General features: G+C 39.3%; 1 protein-coding gene across 1 annotated transcript in view; it reads right to left on the bottom strand.

The window, feature by feature from the left end:
* The window catches only part of DOCK5 (dedicator of cytokinesis 5), a 136389-nt gene that overhangs the window by 73436 nt on the left and 36141 nt on the right, over positions 1-26812 (bottom strand). The window contains exons 7-18 of the mRNA XM_015593274.2: positions 26678-26812; positions 23990-24125; positions 22737-22894; positions 21546-21627; positions 19071-19200; positions 16226-16298; positions 12487-12629; positions 10142-10267; positions 5499-5623; positions 3927-4025; positions 2555-2627; positions 183-286 (exon numbers count right to left, since the gene is read on the bottom strand). The exon at positions 26678-26812 is cut by the window's right edge and continues 2 nt beyond it. Of these exons, the coding sequence (XP_015448760.1) occupies positions 183-286; positions 2555-2627; positions 3927-4025; positions 5499-5623; positions 10142-10267; positions 12487-12629; positions 16226-16298; positions 19071-19200; positions 21546-21627; positions 22737-22894; positions 23990-24125; positions 26678-26812 (1384 nt within the window). The remainder of the gene's footprint in view (positions 1-182; positions 287-2554; positions 2628-3926; positions 4026-5498; positions 5624-10141; positions 10268-12486; positions 12630-16225; positions 16299-19070; positions 19201-21545; positions 21628-22736; positions 22895-23989; positions 24126-26677) is intronic.

Here is a 26812-nt window from a genome sequence, read left to right as displayed (position 1 = left end):
AGACCATGCAGCTGCTGGGACATAGCCCTCTGGGTTTCTAGACTTTAAGGGGCAAACACGCATCGCTCTAGAGAAGTTTTTGATGTTCATACAAATAAATCTGAAAGGAACCTTAAGAACCAATTTCAGAGGATATAAATATTTCCTCAGCAATTTTCTGAGCCTCATTCTGTTAGCACCACCTTATAAACCACCAGATCATGCCTCCCATCCTGCAGGGTGGTGCCATCTGGGTTCATCAGCTTCACGAAGGACACCCCGAATGCTCGCTCCGATTTATCTCTGGCTGAAAAGACAGAAATATGTGTCTCAGCAGTGCAGAAAGATATCAAGAAGTGATGGCTATGATGGTCGATTTCACATTTTGCTCTGGGGGATGATGTTCAATCATGCTATAACCAGCACAATTCAGCAAGCTACACGATAAATCATACATACTGTGCGTGTCACAGGCTTCTTAAAGAGAATATTTCCCAAACTGAAACCTTCTGGCACTTCCAAGTATGCTCCCCTCCCTACATTTGCAAATGAATGAGACCAGCAACCACTGGATTCTCTAAATCAGAAATGTGGGTGATATGACTCAACCCTCATGTCAACTCCATATAGTGAATACCTCTGGAGCCCGTGCATTTTCTCTCCATCTCTCTGTTCACACCCAAGTTCGGGCCACCCTCACCTCTTCCCTGTCTTTCTACAAGATCTTCCTGACCAGTCTGTCTCCAGTTCTTATCCACCCATCACTTTCTCTACACTACAGTCAGAGATTTGCAAAATCGAATCTAATCAGGTCAACCACCTTGCTCCAGAACACTCTCATGAGGTCTCCACAATCTTTCTCCTTCCAAGATATGAGCTCAGGTGCCAGGAGAAGTGGGTATGTGTGCTCTGTGGCATTTGGGGTGGAGGATTTAGCCTCTCAAGGAAGCAGAGTACCTCCCTCTGGATATTTAGGTGCTGGCCTCTGGGCTTACTGTGTCCACTACTTGGATGTCGATGGTGGGGATAACCCATGGCCTGTTCGCACCACAGGCAAAAGGTCTGCTGTGACTGATGTGTCCCCAGATTGGCTGAGCAGTAACCCACTGTATAATTATACTACAGTTTGTCCATTCTCCTTTAGATGACCATCTGGGCTACGTCTAATATGAGGGTATTATGAATAAAGCTGTTGTAAACATATATCAAACCTCCACCACCACCCACAAAACACCTATTAATGGCTCTTCCATAACATGGCTCAAAAGGACCTTCATCTTCCATGATCTGGCTCCAGCTCACCTGGAACCAGACTGTCAATCCAGGCTCTATCACCGACTAGCACTGTAAACTTGGCCAAGTATCTAACCTCTCTGTGCCTCAGTTTACGTATAAATGTAGATAAAAGTAGTGTGTACTTTATCAGATTATTGTGAATATAAACAAGATAGTGTATAAACAGAGCTTCACTTAGTGTGTGCTACAGACCAATAAGGCTTGATAAATGCTAGCTTAGTATTATGTAGAATTATTAGTATTATAAAATTGACAATATTTGACTATTTATTTGCTGATATATGAGTATTTGATATTGACTTACAAAATGGCAATTCACATGGTTCGACCTAATATTATGATTGCTCGCCTGCTCCCACTTCAGACTTATTGAGCTCACTCTGCTTTTCAAACACATTTCTCCACTGTCACCCTTCACTGGGCTAACTTCTACTCACCTTCAGTCCAGCTAAGATGTAGGAAACCTTATGCATCAGTCTCCAGGCAAGGTTAGGAGCTGTGCTCCATGCTCCCTTACGGCACTGCTGCTATATCCCTTATCACGCTGTCCTGAACTTAATCACATGTTTTCTTGCTCATCTTCCTATCTAGACCACAGAGACTCTTCAGAGCAGTAGCCCTGTCCCATTGGCTGTCACATACCCAGGGCCTGGCCTGCAGTCTGGTACGTAGATGGGCCCAATACATTCAGTTTGGAATGAAGAATTGCATTTTTATGCAGTGCTGAAGGAGAACAAGACACTGTAGAAATTTTCTGATCAATCTGAAAACAATCAATTTTCTTCTCTGTTCACACTCTGAAGCAGCCATTTTATGAACTGTAATCTAAGACTTGACATAGTTCTTTCATGAGAAAAATAGTAATTTGGGGCAACAAAAGGTTAAACAGTTTCAGCTTAAATAGTTTTCTTGCTGCAGGACTTTGTAGCCTTATGGCAGCACACAGTGTGACTGTCTAAGAGAGAGAGAAAATACACAGCACTTCTCAACCCTATTCGACTGTGAAATTCTTTTTTGTCACAGAGCATCTATTAGCATCTTACAAAACTTTAGTATTCACAGAACACATCTGGGTTAAATTCTGATACAGAATAATAACATAGATCTTGAAAGGCCAGAAAAATTCACTTTTTCTGATTTCCTTAGCACCAAGGAATTCTGAAATAAAGATGCCAAGTATCTAGTTTCCAAGTATCTAGTTCTCCAGACCCCCAAAAGCACTATCAAGCAAGAGTAAATATGTTTTTTATGGAAATTTTGTGACTCTCCTAATACTTACATTCCTGAGACGATCGGTGTCGAAAGGTAAACCTTATATGGCAGCGAGTAACCTCTTCTATAGCAATGGATACCTGCATAATAAGAATAAATTAATAAATTAATAGTATATTAATATTTTGCACTCATAGTCATTTTACAGAATTAGGCTCATTGTTAGCATTTTCTCACAGCACTAATTCCTATAGAGTGAGATCTGGTGGTAGGTTTCATTCAAATGCGGTTTAGCTTTTTTCAAGCTAAAGATCTCAGGAGAAGATTGTCTTTGCTGTTTATCATAGATGCTGAGAATGGTGATATTACAAGTTTCTAGTATTTTCTCAAGTATGAAACAAGAAATACTTCAGAGGCAAACAATCATCACTTTGAGGTCTATATAGGACCTTTCAGAATGCAAGGTATATATATATATTCTGTGGTAATAATTCGGGTCTGAAACAGAAGGAAAAGGTATATACTGGGGACAATGAAGCTTTTTGCTGTTTATATAAAGAGGGGCGACAACGGCAGGAGGCAATGAAAAGAGCAGAGAATTTGTGGCCGACAGTTAAATAAACCCTGGCATGATTATATAATGGAATACTATGCAAGTATTAGTACATTTCTGAAGAACTTTTAATGCTTCAAGATAAGTATTTTTTAAAAGCACAATATAAATTTGTGTAAACAGCATAATTTAAAACATATGAAGTACATAAAGCTGAGGGAAAGTTACTTCTGAATTGAGGTATCGATGCAAATTCTTATTTTCTGAGTTTTATATGGAGAGCTCGTAAGACTTTGACAATCGGAAAGAGCTGATGGAGCCTGGGATTCATAAAAGTTGGCTCTAATTTAGGCTCTGACACTAATCACTACAGGACCTTGGAAGTCACTTAACTTCTTTGATCCTCAAGCACCCAATCAGAAAGGGCATTACAACACTGAGTGGTTTCGTCGCAGGGCTATGGAGGGGCTCACATAAGGTGACTGATCGGAAAAGCACTTTGGAATGCGTAAGACACATATTTAAATTAAAAAGAGGCCCAGAAAACTTGGTTAGAGACCAAGAAGGAAAAGATGTTAGGCAACTGCTTGTAGCGTGTGAGAACATTTCCACTTGGTTGTGGACCATCTTGGCAGCCTATTCACATCATTACAACCACAAGCCTCTCTATTCAAATTTCCACATATTTATGAATGAGAATGTTATTTAAGAATTCTGAGTTTCTTCCAGATAAACATGCTTATACAGAATTATAATCATTAATCCATTTCTTATTGGCTACCATAGGCAACCTATCTAAAACTTCAGGATAAAGTAGGAACGAGTTGTGGGCAAAAAAGAAGAAAGGAATCTAAATGAGGTTTAATGTATGACAGAGTATTCTCACCTTGACAGTCTCATACCAACAGGGCTGCTTGACTTGGTAATAGACTACTGACTTGTACTCTGAAATGCCTTCATATCCAGCGCCAGGGTGAATTGCTTTCTTCGGATGGAAAGAAAAAATTAGGAGTGGATAATATTATCTAGAATAAGAGTTCCCCACACATCTCGCAAGAGCCCTCTGCCCTCCACACAGCCAGCACATGCCTGACACTGCCATCCACAAGCTGAATATATTTGGCGGGTGAGTCTGTACCAATTTATTTGAGGGTCTAAGTGTGGAAGTTGCTAAGAGATCCACCCAGCATCCTCCTAACACTCCTCTTTGCTGCAACTTTTATTCTCTCTTCCTTGCCCTGCCACACATTCTTCTTTCTTTCCTCTTCTTTTCTCTCTCCAGAGGCCCGGTGGGAATGGCCGGGGGGGCTACAGCGCATGTACAGATGTGCTGCTGTGTGAGGTCCTGTCTACTCTGCTTTAAGCACCTGGGGTACAGCATGTTCACTAAAACTTAGAGCTATGTCTCCTCCCAGCAACGAATCACTGAGTGCAGAATCAGGTCTCAATGTGGGCACTTCCCTAGTTAGCAAAGCTGTGAAATGACTGACCAGATGTGTACTTAAACTGCTAGTGTAACTCAATAGCATGAATAAACCACTCCCATACCGCGGCCCACAGCATTTTGTTTGTTCCTTGAACACAGAAGACGACCTGACTTTGTCAACTGTTTCCTTCACAGATTATAATATCCATGGGGAAGTGACAGGGCTGTGTACTTATTTGCCATCAAGCACCGATGCGATGAGGCATAATGGTGAGCTGAGTGAACTGAGAGCTTGATTCTTGGATTCCAAAGTGGGTAACTACAGCTCTTACAGATGAGCCAGATGTCAGCCGAGACTATGAAAGTCTCCTGCTATCCTCTCTGACGTCAGAATCAAGACTCACTTCTTCTCTGCATGGACAGAGCGCCGTCAGCTTTGGAGGAACTCCAGACTGAAAGGAAGGTTATGTGGATCCATTCCCAGCTCCACCCCTAACTCTTGTGTTTCCGAGGAAACGATTTATCCTTTTGGGGCAGTGGTTTCCTGATTACTAAAACAAATGAGTAGAGGTAGTTGACCTCTAACCAAGAGCCTTCCAGTTTAACAGCTCTCTAATGGGCGTGTCCCCTTTGGCTCTGCTTATTTAGGTGGAAGAAATGGGTGCCTTTCAATGCCTTCTGGGCACACATGCCACTGCACTCAAGCCCCAGGGGAACCGAACAGGCTTGAAAGTGGCTAAAGATTTTGAAAACGATAAAGAACCTCTGATCAGAAGCATACACATGAAATCATTAGTGGCTTAAGATATTTTCCAGCACAGGAGAGATATGAAAATAAGAGTCTAAAGGGGTTTATTAGTAAAACTGGTAATTACTAATCACCAATCTAACAGGCTTCATATATTTTCCTTATGAAAAACCAAAAAACCAAATGCACCCTAATGTAGAGAATAATTAACACTAGGCTGAAAGCCCCCCATTACTGTAAAGAAGTGCGAGATGGCAGTGGGGTTTCCGGGTCCCGGTGCATACCTCCATCATGTTGCCCTCCTCGTCATACACAGACATGGTCACCTCCACGTTCTTCGGTGTCTTCTTCTTCCCTTTGTCAAACTCTCCATGAATTAGGGTGACGTAAATATCATTCCGAACATCTCCTGCAACACGACAATGCATCCTGTGAGTGGTACTGAGAGAAGTCACTTTTAATTTTTAGGATGTAATAAGATAAACTATAAGTAAAATATGAACTGCCAGATCTGACTTTATAGTGAACTATTCACACAGCAGTTTTTATATGTATTGTTCCCTTCAGCTTACCTCATTCTATTTTTCCATACATACCAAGATCTTTGAAGTATAGTTTTTTAAAAATGAACTCTTTTTTGACAGTACTCCTGTGTTCTATTTATTAATAACTGCTGTCTAATAGTAAGTACACAATATGCTTTATTAGGTTATAGTGGCAGATTTTTTTTTCAGTCATGCACTGGAGACTGTGATATTTTAACACATCTGATATTAATGAAGGCTAATGTTTACTGACTGCTCACTATGGGCTGTTGTGCAATATTTATTTAATCCATATAACAATCTGATGAGATAGATACTCCTTCTTAAAGACCCACAGAATATTTTACATGTGGTTTTTACCAACATCGGAATAATTTCTGCTCGTCATATATTTAGTTAACCAGCATAAAATTTTAAAAATGAATTAATTAACTAGTAAATGTGTAGCTCCTCCCCGGCTCCCCATAGTAAAGAAAAATTTTAAATGTTATCGTGATACATAAATAAAACCTAGAACGCAGGAAAGGCATACCAAGTTCTTGGATAGAAAGACTCAGTATTGTAAAAATGTCTCCAAAATCTGTACTATATTATACTGCCTCCCATTGTAAAAAAAAAAACCTTATTGCACTACAAAAAAATTGGGGTGCATATTTAGAACACATCATTTTCATCACTTAACTGACTGGAAAAAAATTAAGATACTGCTCAGAATTAGGGAGAGTGAAGAAAAAAGGAGCTTATTTATATATTACAATTTGAAATCTTAACTGATATACTTTTTGACAATGGAGAAGTTGAGAGTTTGTGTCAAAAGCCTTAGCTGACACAGCAACTTCATTGGTAGTGTTTGACCAAAAGTATCAAAAATGTGAGCAATGATAATTCATAATGATATTCATTGCGACATTACTTATAACGTGAAAACTTGGAAATATCCTCAATTTCCAACCACAGGTGGCTGAGATAATATTTATTTATTCATTTAAAAAATTGACTGAGCACCTACTCTGTACCAAGCACTGTGCTACGTGTTTGGGAGACAATGGTGAGCCAAAATCCAGCCTCTCTCTCATACCGCTTCAGTCTAGTGGGGGAACAGAAGCATTATGAAATAATCACATGATGAAATGCATCATTACAAATCAAGGAACAGGCCAGGCTCTGTGAAAGTATCACATTAAGTCCCAGCCTTGTCTGGAGGGTGTGGGAATCTTTTCTTTGAGCTGATACTGGAGAGGTGAGAGCAGAGGAAGTGAGAGAAGCATGTGCAAAGGCCCAGAGGTAGCAGCCATAAGATGGAAGTGTTCACAGGGAGGGGAGATGAGGTACAGAGACGAACAAGAGAAAAATGTCTCTGAAGCTTGTGGGCCAAGTAAAGAATGTGTATCTTCATCCTCAATATAAACAGAAATCTTCAAAATGTTTTTGGCAAGGAAGAAGGGGATGGAATCAGGTGGGCTTGCATAAAAGATCACTCACGCTACACTGTGGTAAAGAGGATATGAGGTAAGAAAGAGCAGAAGCGGGGAAACCAGTTAGGATGTGATGGCAGTTGTCCCTGGACAAGATGACAGTAGCCACAACTCAGGTAGTGGCAACAGAGATGGAGAGATGGGGATGCCATCGAGAGGCCTTTCAAAGACAAAACTGGCAGGTCTTATCCACGAGTTTTGTTTGAAGTGTAAAGGAAAGAGGGGGGGTCAAGGGTGACTTCCAGGCTTCTTGTTTGTGCAACTAGATGGATGGGGGGGTGCCACTCTCTTAGATAAAACACAACAGAAGAGCCAGGTGTGGATGGACAGAGTTACGAGTTCCAAATGAGGATTCTGAGTAAGAATTAACCAGTTAAAGAGAGAAGAGTAGATGGCTGGAAAATGAGGGTGCTTCGAGTCAGGGGTGGGAACAGTACCTACTCAAGTCCTAAGGCAGAAATCAGTTGGATCTATGGTAACAAACTTCAGAGGAGGGGTCCTGGGGTGAGAGATAGGAATCTGAAGGCAACTGTCATACAGAGGCCAAGTGACTGGACGAGACCATCTATGGGGAGAATATAGGTGAGAAGCAAAGGAGGCCTGGTATAAGCTGAACTGTGTCCCCTTAAATTCTTACATTGAAGTCCTAACCCTCAGTACTTCAAAATGTGATTGTATTTGGAGATAGGCCCTTTGAAGAGGTGATTAAGGTAAAATGAGGTCATATGTTGGGCCCAAATCCAATATGACTTGTGTCCTTATAAGAAGAGATTAGGACACAGATAACACACAGACCAAGGGGTGCCCATGAGAGGACACAGCAAGAAGGTGGCCATCTATAAGCCAAGGAGGGAAGCCTCAGAAGGAACCAACCCTGCTGACACTTTGATCTTTGACTGTCAGTCTCTGGAACTGTGAGGAAATAAACTGCTGTTGCTTAAGCCACTAGAGTGTGGAATTTTGTTATGGCAGCCCAGGCAGAACTAATACAGGGCTTAAGGACTAAATACCGAGGAACTTTAACCTTTAAAGGTGAGGTAGAAGATGATAAGGTGGCAGAAGAGTTCTAGGAGAGGCCTCAAGAGAATGGAGAAAAAGAGAAGAGTATGAGGTCACCAATGAGGAGGGGGAAATGTGATCAACAGTGTCACATGCTGCCAAAAGACCAGAGATGAGCATTAGGCTAAGAAATATCCTTTGGACTTAGTGACACTGCAACGTTTGGTGCCTCTAGTGACAGCCCTTCTGCAGCAGCTGCAGGGTAGCTGGCAGGTATGAAAACAGAGACAGTAAATAATCGCTTCCAAGAATCTAGCTGAGAAGATGAGGGCAGAAAGTAAGAGCGTTTTGGCTAGAGGGGAAAGTGGGGTAGAGGGAAGAGCTTCAGATGCATCTGGAGCCTGTGTAAACGAGGAGCTACAAGGTGAGGAACTTTGGTCTAAATCTCTATTTCTCAAACCCGGCCCATTACCAGAATCGCCTGGGGAGCCGTGGTCTTACTTACAAACTAAATCAGAGTTTTTGAAAAAAATCTGGGAATCTGTATTTTAATGTTTCCCAAGTAATTCTAATTAGGCGATCCAAGACTAGCATTTGGGAACCACCAGCCTGGATGATTTTTAAAGCCTGTTATAGCTCTGGCAGTCTATGAACCAATCCTATAGCTATAAAGAATCTTTCTGAACAGATTTCAAAGACAAATTCATTTTGTCCAGAAAATAAACTTCTCTACTTCATTTTTTTTTTCAGATTTCTGTCTTGCTGTAGCAATAAAACTGCTTTCAGTTATAGCAATATTACGAATACTTATTTTTTAAACAAGACGACAAAACATTTTCCCAAAGTGTTGATGAGTATGTATTAGGGTGAAATGGTTCTGGAAGGCAGATGAGAAACTACCTTCTTTCCTGAGAACTGGTAATTTCCACTTTATAGCTCCTTTACTCATTCATTCCACAAATATTCTTTTAATACCTACTGTGTGAAGACAAAGTACGCAGTGACAAATTATTACTGCTCTTTAATCTCTCAAAGGAAGAATAATATCACGTATTACTTTAAAAAAAAAAACCCTGAATTTTTACGTAATAGCTTCATTTTCTAGAGTTTTTCTAACATGCTCAAGATTCTTTATTTATATATTCTATCCATCTGTGTATAAAATATATATACTATATTCTCATTTTATTATTTATTTGTAACATATACACTTTATATAATACGTACATGTATTATATAAAGTTCCTTGAAGGAATGAACTCCTTCTACTATGAAGATTAAGAAATTAAATGGGCTAAATCAGTAAATTCAGGAGCACACATATGCAGATCACCAACATGGGGTGGCAAATAAGATGAAACTAAGGGAACTGCAGAATGTTTACATTCTTGTCACCACAAGTTATGGGCAGCGAACAGAGCAGAAGGTCCAGGTGGGGCTGAACTGAGCGGGCACCTCGCTGGAGTATCCCTGGCAAGGAGACCTCAACGCTGGTGGTGACATTGTGAGAAAAGGTACAGGCGAATGAGGCAGATTATTCTCAGGGTGAGGAGCCCGGCCTTCGTTCGTTGTACGGCACAATAGTCTAGGAAAGCATTGCAGAGGGGGCTTGTGCAGAACATACGGGAAGAGAGAGTGAACAGAAAGTTTTGAATTACATTTAAAAGTGTTATTGTGGGCTTGCACACAGAGAGTGAACAGAAAGTTTTGAATTACATTTAAAAAGGCTTGCACATTGGGTAGGTTTTTAAGGTACGGCAACCTTGTTTGTGTCTCCCACTGTCTTGATACCACGGAATGCAGCTAACTAAATGAATCTATGGATCCACATTGTTTCAATTGTCTTGTTAGAAGTAACTGCTTCACAGAAGGAAGAAGCAGAACAGGTGAATCAAGCAGAGTGTTTACCTGGGAGTATTATTTCAGGAAAGCCCATTTTTCGGGCAATGGCTGTTGATCTATCCACCAAGTGTGAAAAATTCTTCTGAACCTGCGTGAGGTCACCTGGCAATAGCTTCAAGGATACCCAAAGTCCTTCAAAAAAAAAAAAGATAAACTTTTAGTTCTCTGTATGACCCATATAATACACACACGCACAAATACTGAGAATATGTGTTGTATCGATATACAGATACTGTATTATAAAGATGAAAATTCTTCCCCAATTAACTTATAATTTTAATGACACTCCTATTAAAATCACAACAGGACTTTGAGAATTTGACAGAGATGTGAACAGATGTTTACTTTGAGTGGAAAAAAGTAAAGATAGCTCCTAGCAGACACCAAAATGCTGTAAATCTATAGTAATGTGTGCTATTAGTGGTAGAAGATATATAAATCAATAGAAACAATGAGGTTAAGTACAGTGATATATGATAATTTAACGTATAGCAAAAGAATAACAGATCATGAAAAAAATCATAAATGTGCTGGAGTAATTTCTTATTACTTAGAACAGAATCGATCTAATTTCTCACCTCACATTTTCATTAAAATAAATTCCTAATATTAAAAAAGTAAGTAAAAAAGATAGAAAATTACAAGAAAAAATGCATAGTTATTAAATCTCTAAGAATGAACCATTTTTCTTAGAGAAACAAATGAAATCATAAAAGGAAAAGAATTATATGTGTACTAAGTGAAAGTATTGATATTCATATGAAAGTAAAAGGCATACTACAAAATGATGAAATACTTTAAAAATTATAAATTTATACTCATTAGAAGAAAAACATTAAGGTCCTCACAAATAAATAGGACATGAATAGACAATCCATAAGGGAGTACAAGAAATTTATAAATATTTGGCAAACCAAAAATTGAAAAACGTGTCCCGCATAGGTTATGTTCATTTACAAACTGCTTATAGAAACTAAGAAGGAAAACTTTAGAAAATTCATAAATACATATGACGACTATATAATTAACCACTGAGTTTTTTTAAATACAACACAACTATGGAAGTCAATTTTTTTAACTTTTAAACAGGTAAAGGTTTCAAAATATCAATTGCAAAGTGAGCAAGATGGTAATTAGTACCCATGGGTAGAAATCTATGAAAAGCAATCTGGCAATACATACATTTCGAGGTATAAGCTTCTTCTCGTGATTTGACCCAGAAACCCTACTTCTGGGAAATTTTGCAGGAAGGTTGCCTTAAATATGGAAAAAGCTGCAAGTTTAAAGATGGTTCTAGCAGAGCTGTTTCAGTTTATAATGGTGAAAAATTAGAGAACACTAAGTGTTTACATAGGGGATTTCATTTTCTTAAATCTAAGCAATAGACTATTATGCAGCCACAAAAAGTATCTATGAAGAACATAAAGACATTTGAAAAGTGCTTGTTTTATTAAGCAGCAAGAGAAGAAATGATATTTTTTTCAGTTCTGTTAAAAATAATTACACATACAAAGCAATCTATTTAGTGTAAGGGTTTTCCACTCTAACAAATTACATCCTAAGGTTAGAAGTTCCAAAACAGAAAGATATTTAGTTATTTGTTTTGATTCTTGAATGATTCCTCATGTGTCTTTCCCACTCAGAATAATTGTGAATACATGGAAACTAAATGTCCTAAAAATAATGTGCTTCCTGACTGCCTCCACTTTGGAAGACAGTTACAGGTAGTAGGAAAAAAAAAAAAAAGTGATTCAATCTTCAAAATTATACAAAAATCATCACCATCTTGGTATTTGAATTTAAAATGTTTAACGATTTCCCCTTATTTCAATTTAAAATGCAGTTTAAATGAGCAGAACTTCTTTTAGTTAAAACTGTGTCAACAGAACACTATATGGAGATACTAAAAACAACTAAAAATGTTTTGCTAGATAGCCCATTGTTTTATATCAATACATATTTATTTGTATTATTTTGGTCTCCTTGCTTTCAATGTTAGGAAATGTAACAGGAAAAACATATTCAGATGTAAAACATAACTATCCTCAAAATTCTGTGTTTTTGTGCATTTACCTAGAGTCAAGGATTATAGAGTAGACAAAAGTGAAGAAATTCTTGGGATAAAAATTTGTTCCATCGAATTTACAGAACACAGCTGTAATCCAATACAGTGTTGGATGCATTCTGGGTGTTCCTTAGTGTTAAATGCCTTTAGCAGGAAGCTGAGGTGGACAGTACCCGGCAAGGTCTGTTTTGTACCAGAGAAAGACAACGAAAGGGCAGGAGTCCAGGGACGCAGCTCTGAATGTCCCCGCCAAAGTCCCCTCCCAGCTGAGTACATAGCTGTGTACCTTGTCCTTTGTGATTCACTTCCTTCGCTGCTATCACTTTATTCAAGACTGAAGTGAGTGGCTCATTCTCCCCGATCACATGGGATGTTATCAGCGGTGACATGATTAGCTGCCTCTGCCGGATATAGGTTTCCATGGCAATTCTGGGAAAGTCAGAAATAAGAGGTGAGGGAAAAAGAGGACGTCTCCGTAGCACATGCTCAGATAGTGGTGGGTCCTACAGGAATGGTTTCGAAATATACGCACTAAACACACCTAACCAGAGGGCTCTATCTTTCCATTACTTTTCCAGTGGGTGCCTATCTTACACACCAAATTCATCTTGCAAATGACCTGGGGCAAAGAGAGGCAGGGGAACAAGAACGAACAAAACTGATGGTAAAGGTTAGCAACTAAAATCAGAGGCAATGGCTCGATACCCTTCACGAGTGGGAGAGGCTGCTGTAATGGGACTGAAGGACTGGGGGAGGTACAGGTGATGCGGCCTCCAGTTCTGGTTCTACTTGGCAGTGAGCTCTGCAAGTCTCCCCCACGGGCCTCAGTGTCCTCATCTGTAAGGAGATGGGCCTGATCATATGCTCTGAAGGTCCCATCTAGTGTCAATGCTCAATGTACAAGGGCACTATGCATGCACAAGCTTTTGGAAGGTGTTCTTAGATTCCCATGTGATGACAAACTATATTTAGGGCTGCAATGGCACAGGCACCAGCAAACAAGCTTCACCTCAATAACCACATCAGGCTGAGGTTCAGACAGGGTGACCAAAGAACCAAACACAGCTTCCATTCTATTGACAGCACAAGCGCTATCAGTAACTACGTAGCAGTCTGGTGCTGCACAATGGTCTCCAGTCTTCTCAGCTGTCATTTTGTTCTCTTGCACACTATGCAGGCCGGCTTTCTCTGCAGGGTTCAGATCTATATCCTCACAATAGCAGAAAACACACTGCAATATGTTACTGAAAAGTAGGCTTGCTATCATCTGAGTTTTCAAATGACTCTCTCTCTTAGATGGACTAAAAGAATACGCACATAATTCTCCTCATATAATACACCCTACCGCTTTTACAGTAAGAAAGCATCTGCCATAAATCTTAGAAGTTAAATGCCAGAGGCTGCGATTTGCATCATGAAAGCTTTACAGTGGCTGTTGGGCGTACAGTGAGTGGTAATCAAATAAGGGCTGGGCTCTTCTGAGACTCAAAGCATGCATTATTACACGGTGGGGACAATCTCAGGGCGCTCTGTTTCACCATGGCTGCTGGACACAGGCTGGTGCAGAAACTCATAGTCAAAGAAAGAAACACATCTCACAAGTGGAACGAACACAAAGAAATACATTTGAGATAACTTTCATATCTACAATGCTGCACCTATTATTTATATATACACGTATATGATATATCATGTATTTCATATAACTTTCACATCCATTAATGCTATTATGTATACACATACATATTATACATATAATGCTGTATAATATATATTTTACATGTATATATAAGATCTGTAGATGTGAAAGATATTTATATTTATAAGTATAACATATTTTATATATTTAAATATATTCATTTATTCTATATATTATATTCAACATTTATTAATATTTATATAAGATATACTAATATATTTGACATACTAATACATTTAATTGAATGTACTGATGTAAAAATATAGACTAGTTTAATATATTTATTAAATTTACTATGTAGCATTTATTTAATAAACTTAAATAAATATGTATGTATTTATATTGAAAGTATTCCAATACAGAAATTCAGAAATTTGAGTTATTTCATAATTCATATTACCACTAAATTACAGAAAATATTTAGCTCACCATGTTCTTGGAGGGTCAGTGTATAGGTGGTAGGATACTAGCTAAATAAGTATTTTAAAAATTATTAATAGCCTCTGGATGGAGGGAAGTACTACTTAGCATCAGCTATTTGTACTATTATATTTAGAAACTGGTCCAAAGATGCTGGACTTTAAATTGAAAGATAAGAACTTTTATATTTTAAATAATGTTACACATACACATAATATATATTTATTTTAGATAAAACAGAAAACAGGGTTAAACCAAAAAAGGGGCAAAATCACCTACAGTTACACCAACAGAAATAATCACTGATAATTAGGAAGTATATTCTTGGAAATATCTATATTTTAAGGATTTTAATGCACTGTAACAATTTATATCCCTGTTAAGTAACATGTTTCCTTATACCTACCAAACACTGTATATCATATATTTTTAAAACTCGGTAAAGCCAAAAACTAAATATAGTTGTTTACATTTCATTGATTCTCAATGAATTTATAGGCCATTTATTTGTATGTCTGTAATTTCCTTCTTATGGCCTTATGAACTTCTATTAATTCTTTATATATTAAGCTTTATCATTCTTTCCCATACATCTTACAAACACTTTATTAAAATTTTTTATGTATGAATTGTTTAAATTTTTTGTGGCCAAACTTATCTGTTTTTCTTTTTTCACTCAAATCTGTGGTGTCTGACTCAGAAAGGCCTCTCACACATCACTACTATGTAAAACTTCTATTTTCCTGTAGTATTTTAAGACTTTGGCTCTTACACGGATATGTTTAATCATTAGGAATTTACAATGGTATAAGCTGTGAGATGAGGTACTAACTTATGTTTCTTAAATAGTTAGCTAATGTTCTGGGTTTTTTTTACATAGTTTATCTTTCTCCACTGATTTATGATTGTGAAAATGACTTTAAAAGTAATTTAAAAAATAGTACGTTATTTATTATTAATAAAATATATATTAACTCGAATATCCTGGGGCTGGTTTCTGGAATTCTCAGATGATCATATTGACCTGTTCTGACAGTTGCAGGCTAGCTTAGACAATCACCTTCTGTCACTGACACAACTCATCTGTTAGAAGTCAGTCTAGCAATGTGCCTGCAGTCACCTAGGCCACCACCACCTGTGCATGAGGTGAGTGGAGTATGGCTGCTAGAGCCGGTCATGATGTTCACAGAGATATGTCTTCAGAGGTACAGGGATTGAGATTTGCTCACCAACAGTAACCACACAGCCCCAGCTCCTGAGCTCAGTACGGAGATCAACTCTAGTGGGGCTTATCAGGGAATTGTTGAATGTCCTCCCAGACTGGCTTTCCCTCCACTTGCGAAAACCCACAGATTAGTGAGTCCTCACTCTCACACCTCCTGAACCCTTGCTACTCCAAGTGTGGTCCCCAGACAAGCAGCAAAATCATCACCTGGTAACTTCTTAGACACACACTCTAGACTCACTGGATCATGTTTGGCATTCTAACAAGGTCCCAAGTGATTTATATGCACGTGACAGTTTGAGAAGCCCTGTGCTGTCCTATGTGATTCTTTGTCTTCCATGATACCTGTTCCATGCAGCCATAGTATAGATATCCTTTGGCATTTCTGACACTCACATGACACCATTCTCTGGTTTCTAGAGCAGATATAGATTTGCCCCTTAGGTTCCTTTGGCCATTTTTTAGAATCAGGAAAGTGTGGTTTACTCTCTTACATTGAGTCCAATATAAAGGACTTTGGTTAAACTCTTCTGTCAGCTCCTACCTGACAATCTTCCAGCTAGAGAGGCATTCCTTCTCCAACTGAGCAAACGGTTCCTAGCACCTGGCCCTGTGTTAACACACCATTCAAAGGGCTAATCCAGGTCTCAAGTCACCCCGGATAAATGCCAAAGTACTTACTGCTGAAAGGGAATAAAATGCTGCTTTTCTTCATCATCCACTCTCCCGTGTATGATATCGGTAATATCCATCACTAGGAAAAAGATAAACTTAAATAAAGAAACTAATTGCTTCAAGCCTCAGTGGGTTACTAAGTAAAATTACAGGATCAGTCACATAGAACACAGAGGGGGTGAAAGACACCATGCAGGGACATTTATTTCTTTGCCAACGAGGATTCCCAGTGTACCAGCTCAGCAGAAGAACAAATTAATTCATCAGGAGCTTCTGCAGAAGCTCAGATTTTCTCAGATAACTCTGTAGACTACTACCTTTTCAAAATTCTACAAGAACAAGTTGCTCAATTCTTAAGAAATTTGAGACCAGATTTCTTTTTAGTGAGCCTGCATTCAGAGACCCAGAGAACAGATTTTTTTTTTTTTTTTGGCAGGAGTGTCGATGGAATGAAAGACCTGGGAGAGAAACATGAAGTGGTTAGCTGTCTCTTCAATTTGACATTTTCTCACCTGGTTTCCACATAAATCAAGGGAAGCCAGGGCACCAGCAGCACAGACTAAAAGGTCATACAGTAATTTGCTTCTTTATGTATAAGAGCAATTAATAAAGTATTGTTCTAAGCCTACTGAATACATTGTATTATTTAAAGAGATGTTATCGTTAGCCCTACTTTATGAGATGAGGAAACTGAGCACAGCAAAGGTAAGTAACTTGCCCTAGGTCAGAAGTTTTAAGTGTTAAAGCCAGGATATGAACCCAAAAGTGATTATAGGGCCAAATCACTTCACCTAATGGTGCCCTGTTGTCTATAGAAATAGCCAGTGGGCCGCTGAAATCAGGTGGGGTCTCTCCAGCTGCTGAAATCAGGTGGGGTCTTTGGCAATTTATGGGTTAATAAATTACAATCTGGCCATAAAATACATGCTAACAGTCCACTCCCCAGATAACTTGTTTGGAGATTAAAAGAAATACTGAGATAGGAGACAATTCTCATTATGAAAAACTAGAAAAAAAGGAAAAGCCTTCTCAAAGTAACCCACATGACATAGTGTGTCAGGCTTAGGAAATAATAATGTTGGTAAAAAGAGGCTGTAGAAAGCAGGGCATGACATCAACTTGTTGTCAACTCTTAATAAAACTCTGCAAAAATCGTACAAAAAAAAAAACCCGCAAAATTTCTATTTGACTCTTCAGCCCGCAAAAAAAGGCAACTCATTTGTCAATGCCATATCTGGCTACTCCTAACCTCTGCTGATGCTCAGCATCAAGGCTCTGAGCAAAGCAAAGCAGTGTCCTCTCCTTCCCCACCATACTCAACTCCCTGAAAACACACACATGCGCGCTTGTGCATAATACAAAAGCAAGCAAAAGCTGCTAGCTTGCTGTTCTTCCAATCTCTTTGGCCCATTTTGAATGACAATAACCTTGAATATATCTTAAATCCTTAGATCAATAGATAGCCATGTAGATGGCTAAATAATCCTGGGCCACGATTCTTGCTTTTACAGAGATTTCATTTTAATTTTTTATGAGGAAGTGACGCTGCCTCCTGTGGTCAGAGACTGGCAGCCCTTGAGCAGCAGGTAGTTCAGGGGCTTGACCACATACATTCTCATGGGATACAGAAGCCACTTCATCACACACATAACTCTGGTAACGTGGAGTTTCCGGGCCCTTGTTCCAGGAGCAGAATTACGATATTTCACTGATGGCTTTCAAAACTACTTAGTGACCAAAATGTCAACGTAAGACCGAAAATATATTTCCTCAATTTAACAAACTACAGAGGAAAATGAGGTCCCCTTGGAGGGAGTGAGGGGTCTGATTTAAGCCAAGGACCCTCTACGAAAGCAGTTACAGACACAGTGGTGCCTTTGAAGAGTTAATTTCCCAGACGGGCAAACCACTTTCCAGGGAGAATTTTACTTGACCAAAATCAATGATCAATACGTGGCCGCAGGCAGGGAGGATATTCCGATAGTCACAAGGGAGGCTTTACTGAGGGCCTGCTGTGTGAAGACACTGTGCTGGGCACCGAGAGAGAAAGGAAGAAACTGGGTCTAGGTGAGGACACAGCGCCAAAAGAAAGAATAACTGGTAGACCCAGGCAGTAAATGCTGCGTGTCTGACACTAACAACCAGATTCATCTCCCACAGTCTCTGGGGCTCCCTTCCTCCCCTCACTTTCTTTTATTTATTTATTTTTACTGTGGTAAAATATATATAACATAAATTTACCATTTAATCATTTTCATGTGTGCAGTTCAGTGGCATTAAGTATACTTCACATTGCTGTGCAGCCATCACCATCATCTACCTCCACAATGTTTTCATCTTCTCAAACTGAAACTCTGTATCTATTAAATTCTAACTCCCTATTTCCCTCTGCCCTCAGTCCCTGGAAACCACCATTCTACTTTCTGTTTCTATGAATTTGACTATTCTATCCATACCTCATATAAGTGGAATCATACAATATTTATCTTTTTGTGATTGGCTTATTTTACTTAAGATCCTCATGGTTCATTCATGTCACAGCAGAGGTCTGAATTTCCTTCCTTTTAAGGCTGAATGGTAATCCATTGTATGGATATGCCACATTTTGTTCATCCATTTATTCACCGCTGAAAACCTGGGTTGCTTCTACCCTTTTGGCTATTGTAAATAATGCTACTATGTACATGGGAAGTACGAATATTTCCTTGAGACCTGATTTTAATTCTTTTGAATATACAACCATAAGTGGGATTGCTAGATCATAAGTCCTAGGTTTAATTTTTTGAAAATCTACCACACTGTTTTTCAGAGTGGCTGCACCATTTTACATTCGTTTACGGTCTTTCTATACCTGCTACTCCAAAAGGTCTTCGGAGTCCACAGGTGTGCTTTTTGCCCTCCTTCAGCTCCATGTGGCCCACCCGGACAATTTGACACACGAGGCTGATGCGGGGCCTGATGAGGTCCACACTGCTGAGGTCCTAAAGGGGCAGAGAGTGTGCAAAACAGGGTCACACTGTGTCACTCTGTCTCCTCCATTTCTCTTTTCACTCTACAACAGAGCACTGTTCATAGCATATTTCTTGATGCTGAAATATCAGAATGACTCCTCTCTTCCCTACCCACCCAAGAGCTATCATGGCATCAGAGAAAAATGACTATTCAGAGTGGGAACTTTTTTATTCCCCAATTCCTACTTCAAATTTATAAATCAGATCATAGTCAATCTAAAGTCTCTAGTTCATCTATTTAAGCCAGATATTTAAAAATTAGGATACTTGTCATTGCTACTTTACATTCTGCCAAGACATATCTGAGCACAGGATGCATTTCGGTGTCAAATAAAATTAAAACTTGCATGACCTTGATATCCACATGTACTGGTGATATTTCATTCCATCTTCCAAATAATTCTGTGAGGCAACTATAACACAGAAATTTACATGTACTGCTTTCTGTAATCATCCATCTGTTTTACAAGAAGGATTCATTGAGAGCGTCTGTGTATGTTGATTAATGAGAGAGGTGTAGATGAAATATATCTGTTTTTCTGTGGCTCATGTGCTACACATGTTTATATTCTTAAGAATGGGCGAGGAAACCCATGAATGAGCTCACAGATCTCATTCACTTTGACATCAGAAATAATTTAGTTGCATCTCAAATTATTTTCATGAAACAGCTGTCTAACGCCTCTTTACTGAATCAAGAATTACTCTTTTAACACCCATTCCAATTCCATTCTCTGTAATTTAGTTCTCAGGTCTCCAAGATAAGAATATATACCAAAGATAACATCGACCTTGAATTTCTACTATATTTGTAAGGCTTCTGTTAAGAGAAAGATAAAGGCTCCAGGTGACTGGTTATATAAATTGTGGCACACAGATATTATTTAATAATATGCAATCATTTACAAATGAAATTTCTGAAGAATATTTAATGACAAAGAATAATTACACATTCTATTTAGTGAAAACACTGGACATGAAATGCACATGTAAGAACCGAGTAGGTAGGAGGAGTGGGGGTGGGGGCAGGGGGTGAACAGCAGCTATGCAGAGCTGATTAGAAAGAAGATGGACCAAAGACTCAACGATACCTTTTTTTTCTTTTAACGATAACTTTTTTAAACAGGATTTTTTTTTTTTTTAAAATGTACACATCAGCTGATAATTGCCTTTTGACTTTAGGAAAAAAAATCACACATCTCAGAAATGAGGAAATACTCTGTGTGTTGGGGGAGGTTTTGGGAAGAGTTCTAAAAAGCTTTTTTTCTACTTCTGTCATGTGGTGAAGATATAGATGGGTCAGTGCAGGGATAGTCATCAGTCCTGGTTGTCCCAGGGGTGGGATGTTAATGAAAGGAACGAATAAGGCGAAATGAATGAATGAATGAATGAATGAGCCTGTACCAGGACCATTACTCCTTCCTATCACTTCATTTGGAACTCTATCTTAGACTTTGCTTTCTTCACTATAAGAATGATAAGAGTTCATGGAGATAAAACATGGATGTGCTTAAGGGAAAATAGAGGAAAGGAAGGAAGGATCTCTTTTAGATCTAGTAAAGCTGGGGAAACCTACTCATCCAGGCTTCTCAGAGCAGGTGGCAGCAGCTCTAAGGCACTTCAAGCACTGATGTCATAAAAAAGCGAGAGAACCCCAAGAAAATTCTTAGCCCAAGAGAAAGCGAGTCACCATGCCCCAAGCTCTAACCGAACAAACTTCCTCGCTGTTGATTTATACATAGCAGCACTCCTCCTACCTTGGAAAGAAATGCGGGGGAGGGGAAGGCCAGGGCACTAAATGCAAACAAAAAAGTCTAGATCCCGTCTGTGCTGAACTGTAACCTCATTCTGAAATGCTCTTCCCCTTAACTGCGTACCTCACTCTCTCATCAACTTCAAGTTCTTGCTCAAAAGGCTCCATCCCACAGAGTTCTGCCCTGACCCACCTATTTAAACAGCAATCCTCCCCGAACTCTGAAACTCCCAATCTCCCTGAAGCACTTATAATTTCTAACATTCTACACAATTTACTCATTTATTTGATTACTGTTTATTACTGTCTTTCCCATTTGGACAAAAGCTCCTTGAGCACAGGGATTTTTTTTCTGTGTTCAGGGCCCACATCAGTGCCTGGCATCTAAGAGGTGCTCGACAAATATTTGTTGAAAAAAATGAGTGGGCTATTCCTGCTAGGGGGATTAGGAAGATTTTTATTTCTATCATTTCACTTTGTATGTTTCCCATACATATGTTTATTCTGTGCATCCACTGATACCATAAACAAAGAAAATGATTAAACATAAGGTAGGACTTACAGTGAAGACCGCTTGGAGGTTATTAAGCTTCTCGATTTCCTTGGGCATCCCGTTACTGCCCCAACGAATTAGATAATTCTCACTGGTGAAGGGGAAAAATGATTGTTAATGAGGGGCTAATTGGGAATGAAACTGCCCACAGTATAGACTTAAAGGGTAAAAGAAAGGCCCAGAAAAGCTCAGTTAAATTCATCAGACAGCACACTAACGAATACTCTCTGGTCCCCTGGTTTTGGAGATGTGTGCCAAGCTCCAGGAGGCACACCTAGGATGGGCCCGTGACGAATACTCCTCAAGACAGGCACAGACGCTGAGTCTACCCGTTTCTGTCTGGGGTCTTTTTTCCATCTCTAATTCTTTGTCTAAAAGTTTCAGCTTTGCTGAATCAAGAATATAATTTTATAATAATCATTCTAAATCCATCCCCTGGAATCCACATCATCACACTCAAATACAATCTCTAGTTTAGAAATAAACCATTTGTCGGTAATTACTTTTAACCATCTTCTCAAAAATAAATCTGTTTTCTTAGCTTCTCAGGAGTAATGCCACTACAGGGTTCAGCAAAGACTTTTATCATTTTTATCATTTTTTAGAGCAGTTTTAGGCTCACAGCACAGTTGAGCAGAAAGTACAGAGACTTCCCATGTACCCCTGCCCCCAACACACAAAGTCTCCCTGCTTATAAACATCCCCACCGGGGTGGTACATTTGTTACAACTGATGAACCTACACTGACATGTCATTATCACCCAAAGTCCATAGTTTACATGAGGGTTCACTCTTGGTGTTGCATATTCTATGGGTTCTGACAAGTATATAATGATGTGTATCCACTATTACAGTATCACACGGAATAGTTTCACTGCCCTAAACAGCCCCGGTGCTCCACTGACTAATTCCTCCCTCAGCTCTCATCTGCAGTCTTTTGAATTCTCTGTTCCCATCTCCATGTTCTGATGTGTCTTATGTGACTTCTAAGACCCAGAGAGTACACGAATGGTTACTGCACTGTTTCAGCAGCCAGATAAAAGGCTTGGTTGCCCAAAGCATTTTTTTTTCTCTTGCGTAGAAATCCTCCCCCTCTTTTCTAACTTCTTCTCTCAAACCTAGCAAAAACCTCCTCAGGAAGCGAGTAGGAGAAGGCTGAGAATTTCTGCAAGGTTGATAGCAGATGACCTGGGTCTTTACCTGATGAAAGTAGACTGGTCCGGGTCATAGAGGGCCATGAACAGCTCCGCGTCTTCCCCGATGTTGCAGACGAAGTTCTTGAAGTTCACGTAGAGGCCGTAGGTATGAACAGCACTGAAAATGGACTGGCCCCGCAAGTCCAGGTTCTGCATGATCGACTGAACACAGAGCAAAAGAAAGAAAAGCATCTCGGTTTCAGCAAACAGGAAACACTGGCAAAGAAGTCAGCCTGAAAATGGGGGGCAAATAGAATTACCACCCAAGGGGAGAAGCACTTACTGAGAAGAAAGTATATGTAAATGGACAAATAATCCAGTGAACAAAATATAATCATTATTATTTAGACGATCAAGACTATCCTGTATAGAGCCTTGAACGCAGTAATTCCATAAATGCTATCGAAAGGTGATAACTCAGTTTAGGAGTTTGAAGACTTTCTCCTCTCTTACAATGGCTCTGGATGAACTTCAGAGGCATGAAAACCATGATTCATTATCCTTCTATTTGGGAATTACTCTCATTGCAAAGGAGAGACTCCATTGGAAAGGCTTTGCCCTCAGGCATGGTTAGTCTTTATATTCTGAGACACAGTTAAATTTTATCACAACTATGTTAAAGATATAAAACCTACAAACGAAAGAAAATAAACAGAAACCTTTACTCATTAGAACAGAAAGACTGGAAGAATATATCCCAAAATACCAATATAGTTGGGCATTCACAATATAGGTAAATTTTTTCTCTTTTTCTATACCTTCTAATTTTTATTAATGTCCAATTACTAATTTCAAAAATCAAACATTTTATTTGTACATATTTAATTTACTTTGGAAATAGTAATATATGCACTAAATACAGAAGGTTACACAGTAAAAAGGCTCCTTTCCATCCAGCTCTCCTTCCCAGGGGCATCTATTAGCAATTTCTCATTTATCATTCCAGAATTAGTAAACACACAGGCAAGCACAGACATATGTATATTCTTTTTTGAAACACAAATAATAGTGTTTTATACATGTTGTTCTGCATCTGGCTCCTTTTTACTTAATAGATATCTCTGCAATCTTTCCATATCAGAACATACGTACAGCACCCTCATTCTTTTTGTTATGCTTTATTTTTAAAAAAAGGATCTGAATGATTTTCTAAACAACATTTCTATCGCTGTGGTCAATGGCTCCCTTTCTCTCATTTAAAACAAAAGCAAAAACGGAACCTCAGTGACCAAAATCTGTAAGTTTGAGGAAGGGTACCTTTTCTTCTTGGATCTTTTCCTCGATCCTTTTTGAGGCCACTTCGTGGGCCTTGAAGAGGGCAATGGTGCTTGTTTCATCCGGGTCCAAAATGTTTCCATTGTCATCCCGCACTACCAAATCTAACCCAAGCATTCTAGAAAGAAAGGAGTGGTCAGTGGCTCTCCTCATTAGAAACAGATGCTTTACTGAAGACGGTTCATGAAAAAACTCCTAAGAAAAGTTGGCGCTGGACAAGTCAAGAATAGCTCACTGGTTTTTCTTTCAATTTCTGCCTCCTCTCCATATCACAATGTTAGAAAAGTTGTGATAATGTTAACCAAACTCATATAAAGATATGCAAAGTCACTTGGTCTTTGGAACCTCAAGAGGAAAAGCAAAATTGGCACCAATTCTGACCAAATTCTTCTGACCAATGCCTCTTTCACTGACTCTTCTCCCATTCGGCATAGGAATTAAGAAAGATCAGTGCACAAATATTTGGGGGCTTGCCCTGCTTCCCTTAAAAGTACAGGCTTGCGGGACAGTACTTAATTCAAGAGTGTCTTAAAGGAGATGAGTGAAGTTAGTCCTGGCTGTCAGCATCTCCTAACTCATTTCAGAACATGGGCCCTGGTGTCAGTTAGACCAGGATTCGAGTCTCGGCTTTTATCCTTGCTAGCAAGGTGACTCTGGGTAATTTACTTACCTTTGAAAAGCCCTGATTTCCTCATCTATAAATATTCCACACTCTTCAGGGTTCTTGGGAGAATTTAATAAGATAATGCATGTAAAGCACGTAATACAATACCTAGCATGTACGGTTCACTCAATAAATCTTAGCTGTTATTGCAGCAGCTGGCACAAAAAACTCCTGGTTGTGTTAAGATGTAGTTCTGAGGACCGCACGGGAAAAGTCAGAGCTATAAGGTCTATGTATGGCACGGTCCTCACCATGGCTTTTATGCCCGATGTGCACAGAGAAGTAGAAAAAATGCTGCTTAGTTCCAAGAAGCTGGGGACTGTGGTGGAAACAGGATACTGCTATCTGAATGCCCAATGTACATTCCAGGCACCAGTAATTTGGGAGTAGGGGTGTCTAAACAGCAAGAAAACTCAGGGATAACAGGAAAATGCGCCAAATCTTTGGGAAGAAAACAAAAATGCCTAATTTCCTTCCTTCATGTTTTATAGCATCTCCATCAACTGATTTAATCTGGCAGGTTCCTTTCTATGGCAACCAGACCCACAGGCCACCCAGACTCATGAGCAATGAGCCTTGGTGGCTGCTCAGAGACTGGGCCACTGATGCACTGATGGAGCAGTGTAATTTCTTGAGCTGCTTCCAGGGGCTGGAATGGGAGAGCAGGCATGTTCTGCTGTTTGTGGGATGTTAACATCCTGTGCCAGAGATCAGGTCCCCAAGCCAATGCCCTACCGTGACAAGGCTTAAAAATACAGAGGCAGCATATGTATATGCAAGGGGGAGCTGCCTTCTCCCATCTTTGCTGATTTTTTTAACAGTCCTCCAGCACTACATGACTGGCGATGCAAACATTGTGATTATAGTTTTATATATGGACAAGCGATGAGGGAGGGAACTGTTCATTCTTAACCCTAAGAAGGGAGCATCAGACATGGAATCAAAAGCTTTGGGTTCAAACTTAAGGTATCCCACTTATTATTTATGTGACATGGAAGGAAATCGGTAAAGTTTAATTGATCTGCTTCTTTAACCATAAAATGGGAACAGTAGCCACCTCAAAGGGTTACAATTAGGTGACATATGTGAAGTGTACATAGGAAAGATTTCATGAACAATGGTTGACTCTGAATCTTGTACACTGTTTACTCCAGCTATTTCTGAATACAGTTGTCAAAGTCTACAACATTTAAATGAGTAGCACAATGGGCTGTATTTTAAAGGGTCTGGGAAGCATTTCCAAGAGTAGTGAGGTCAGAGAAATAGGGCAAAGGGGGAGGAAATAAATCACATGTGCACAAATTGAGGAAATTTAGAAAATGAGACTGTCAAATGAATCATCGACGAAAACCAACTGAGGAACCAACCCAGTCTTTTAAAAAGAGCTGATCAGGAGGGGTGATCCTAGGTCACCATAAATATTGAGGATTTGACTGAATTTTTCATTTTCTAAAAGATAGTAATATCTAGAACCTACATATCTGCCTGAGCTAAACAGAAGATTAATGAAGTGATTAACTCTTTAGAAGTTATTAGATACATAACCAAAAGGTTAAAAACATGTTTTACTATTTCGGCAAATCTGGTTTCCACGAACTGTATACAAGGTCCCAGTTAGGGGAAGATGGAGAGAGAGAAAATGAGTCTGATACTGATTTAAAATGCATTGTTAACAATAGAGAGATAGTGCCAGGTCTCTGAAAATGTTGGCTTCAAATGCTCAGTCCTTTTCAGTCTGTTTGGCAGTGGAGTCACTTAGATCCAAAACCCAGTCTCTCCGTTCCTCTGTCATCTCCTTGAGATCAGAGATCCAGCACAGGGTCTGGCCCATGAAGGGCCTGCCAATTTTTTTTTTTCAACAAAATTAAATGTTTTCTAAGGCAAAAGGAGAGCTGTACGCATCATACTTTGGCAACTCCAAGATCAAAAGCTTGTGGTGAGCTGTGTTCTTAGCATAAATGTCCATCTTTTTCCAAGTTCTCACTGAAAAGACATCTTTGGTTTACCTGTTCCCATGATCAATTTTGGCTGTGACCTTCTTCTTGAGCTCTGCCAATTCATCCTTGGGGAGTGTTCCAGACAGGATCTGTGACCGCCACTCAATCAGGCTGTATGTCATCTGCTGTAGCTGGCGGAAGAGC

The sequence above is a fragment of the Pteropus alecto genome, unplaced genomic scaffold (genome assembly GCF_000325575.1).
Source record: "Pteropus alecto unplaced genomic scaffold, ASM32557v1 scaffold166, whole genome shotgun sequence".
Classification (NCBI taxonomy): Eukaryota; Metazoa; Chordata; class Mammalia; order Chiroptera; family Pteropodidae; genus Pteropus; species Pteropus alecto.
Note: the sequence above shows the minus strand (reverse complement) of the source record. Positions and strands in the feature narration are given on the sequence as shown.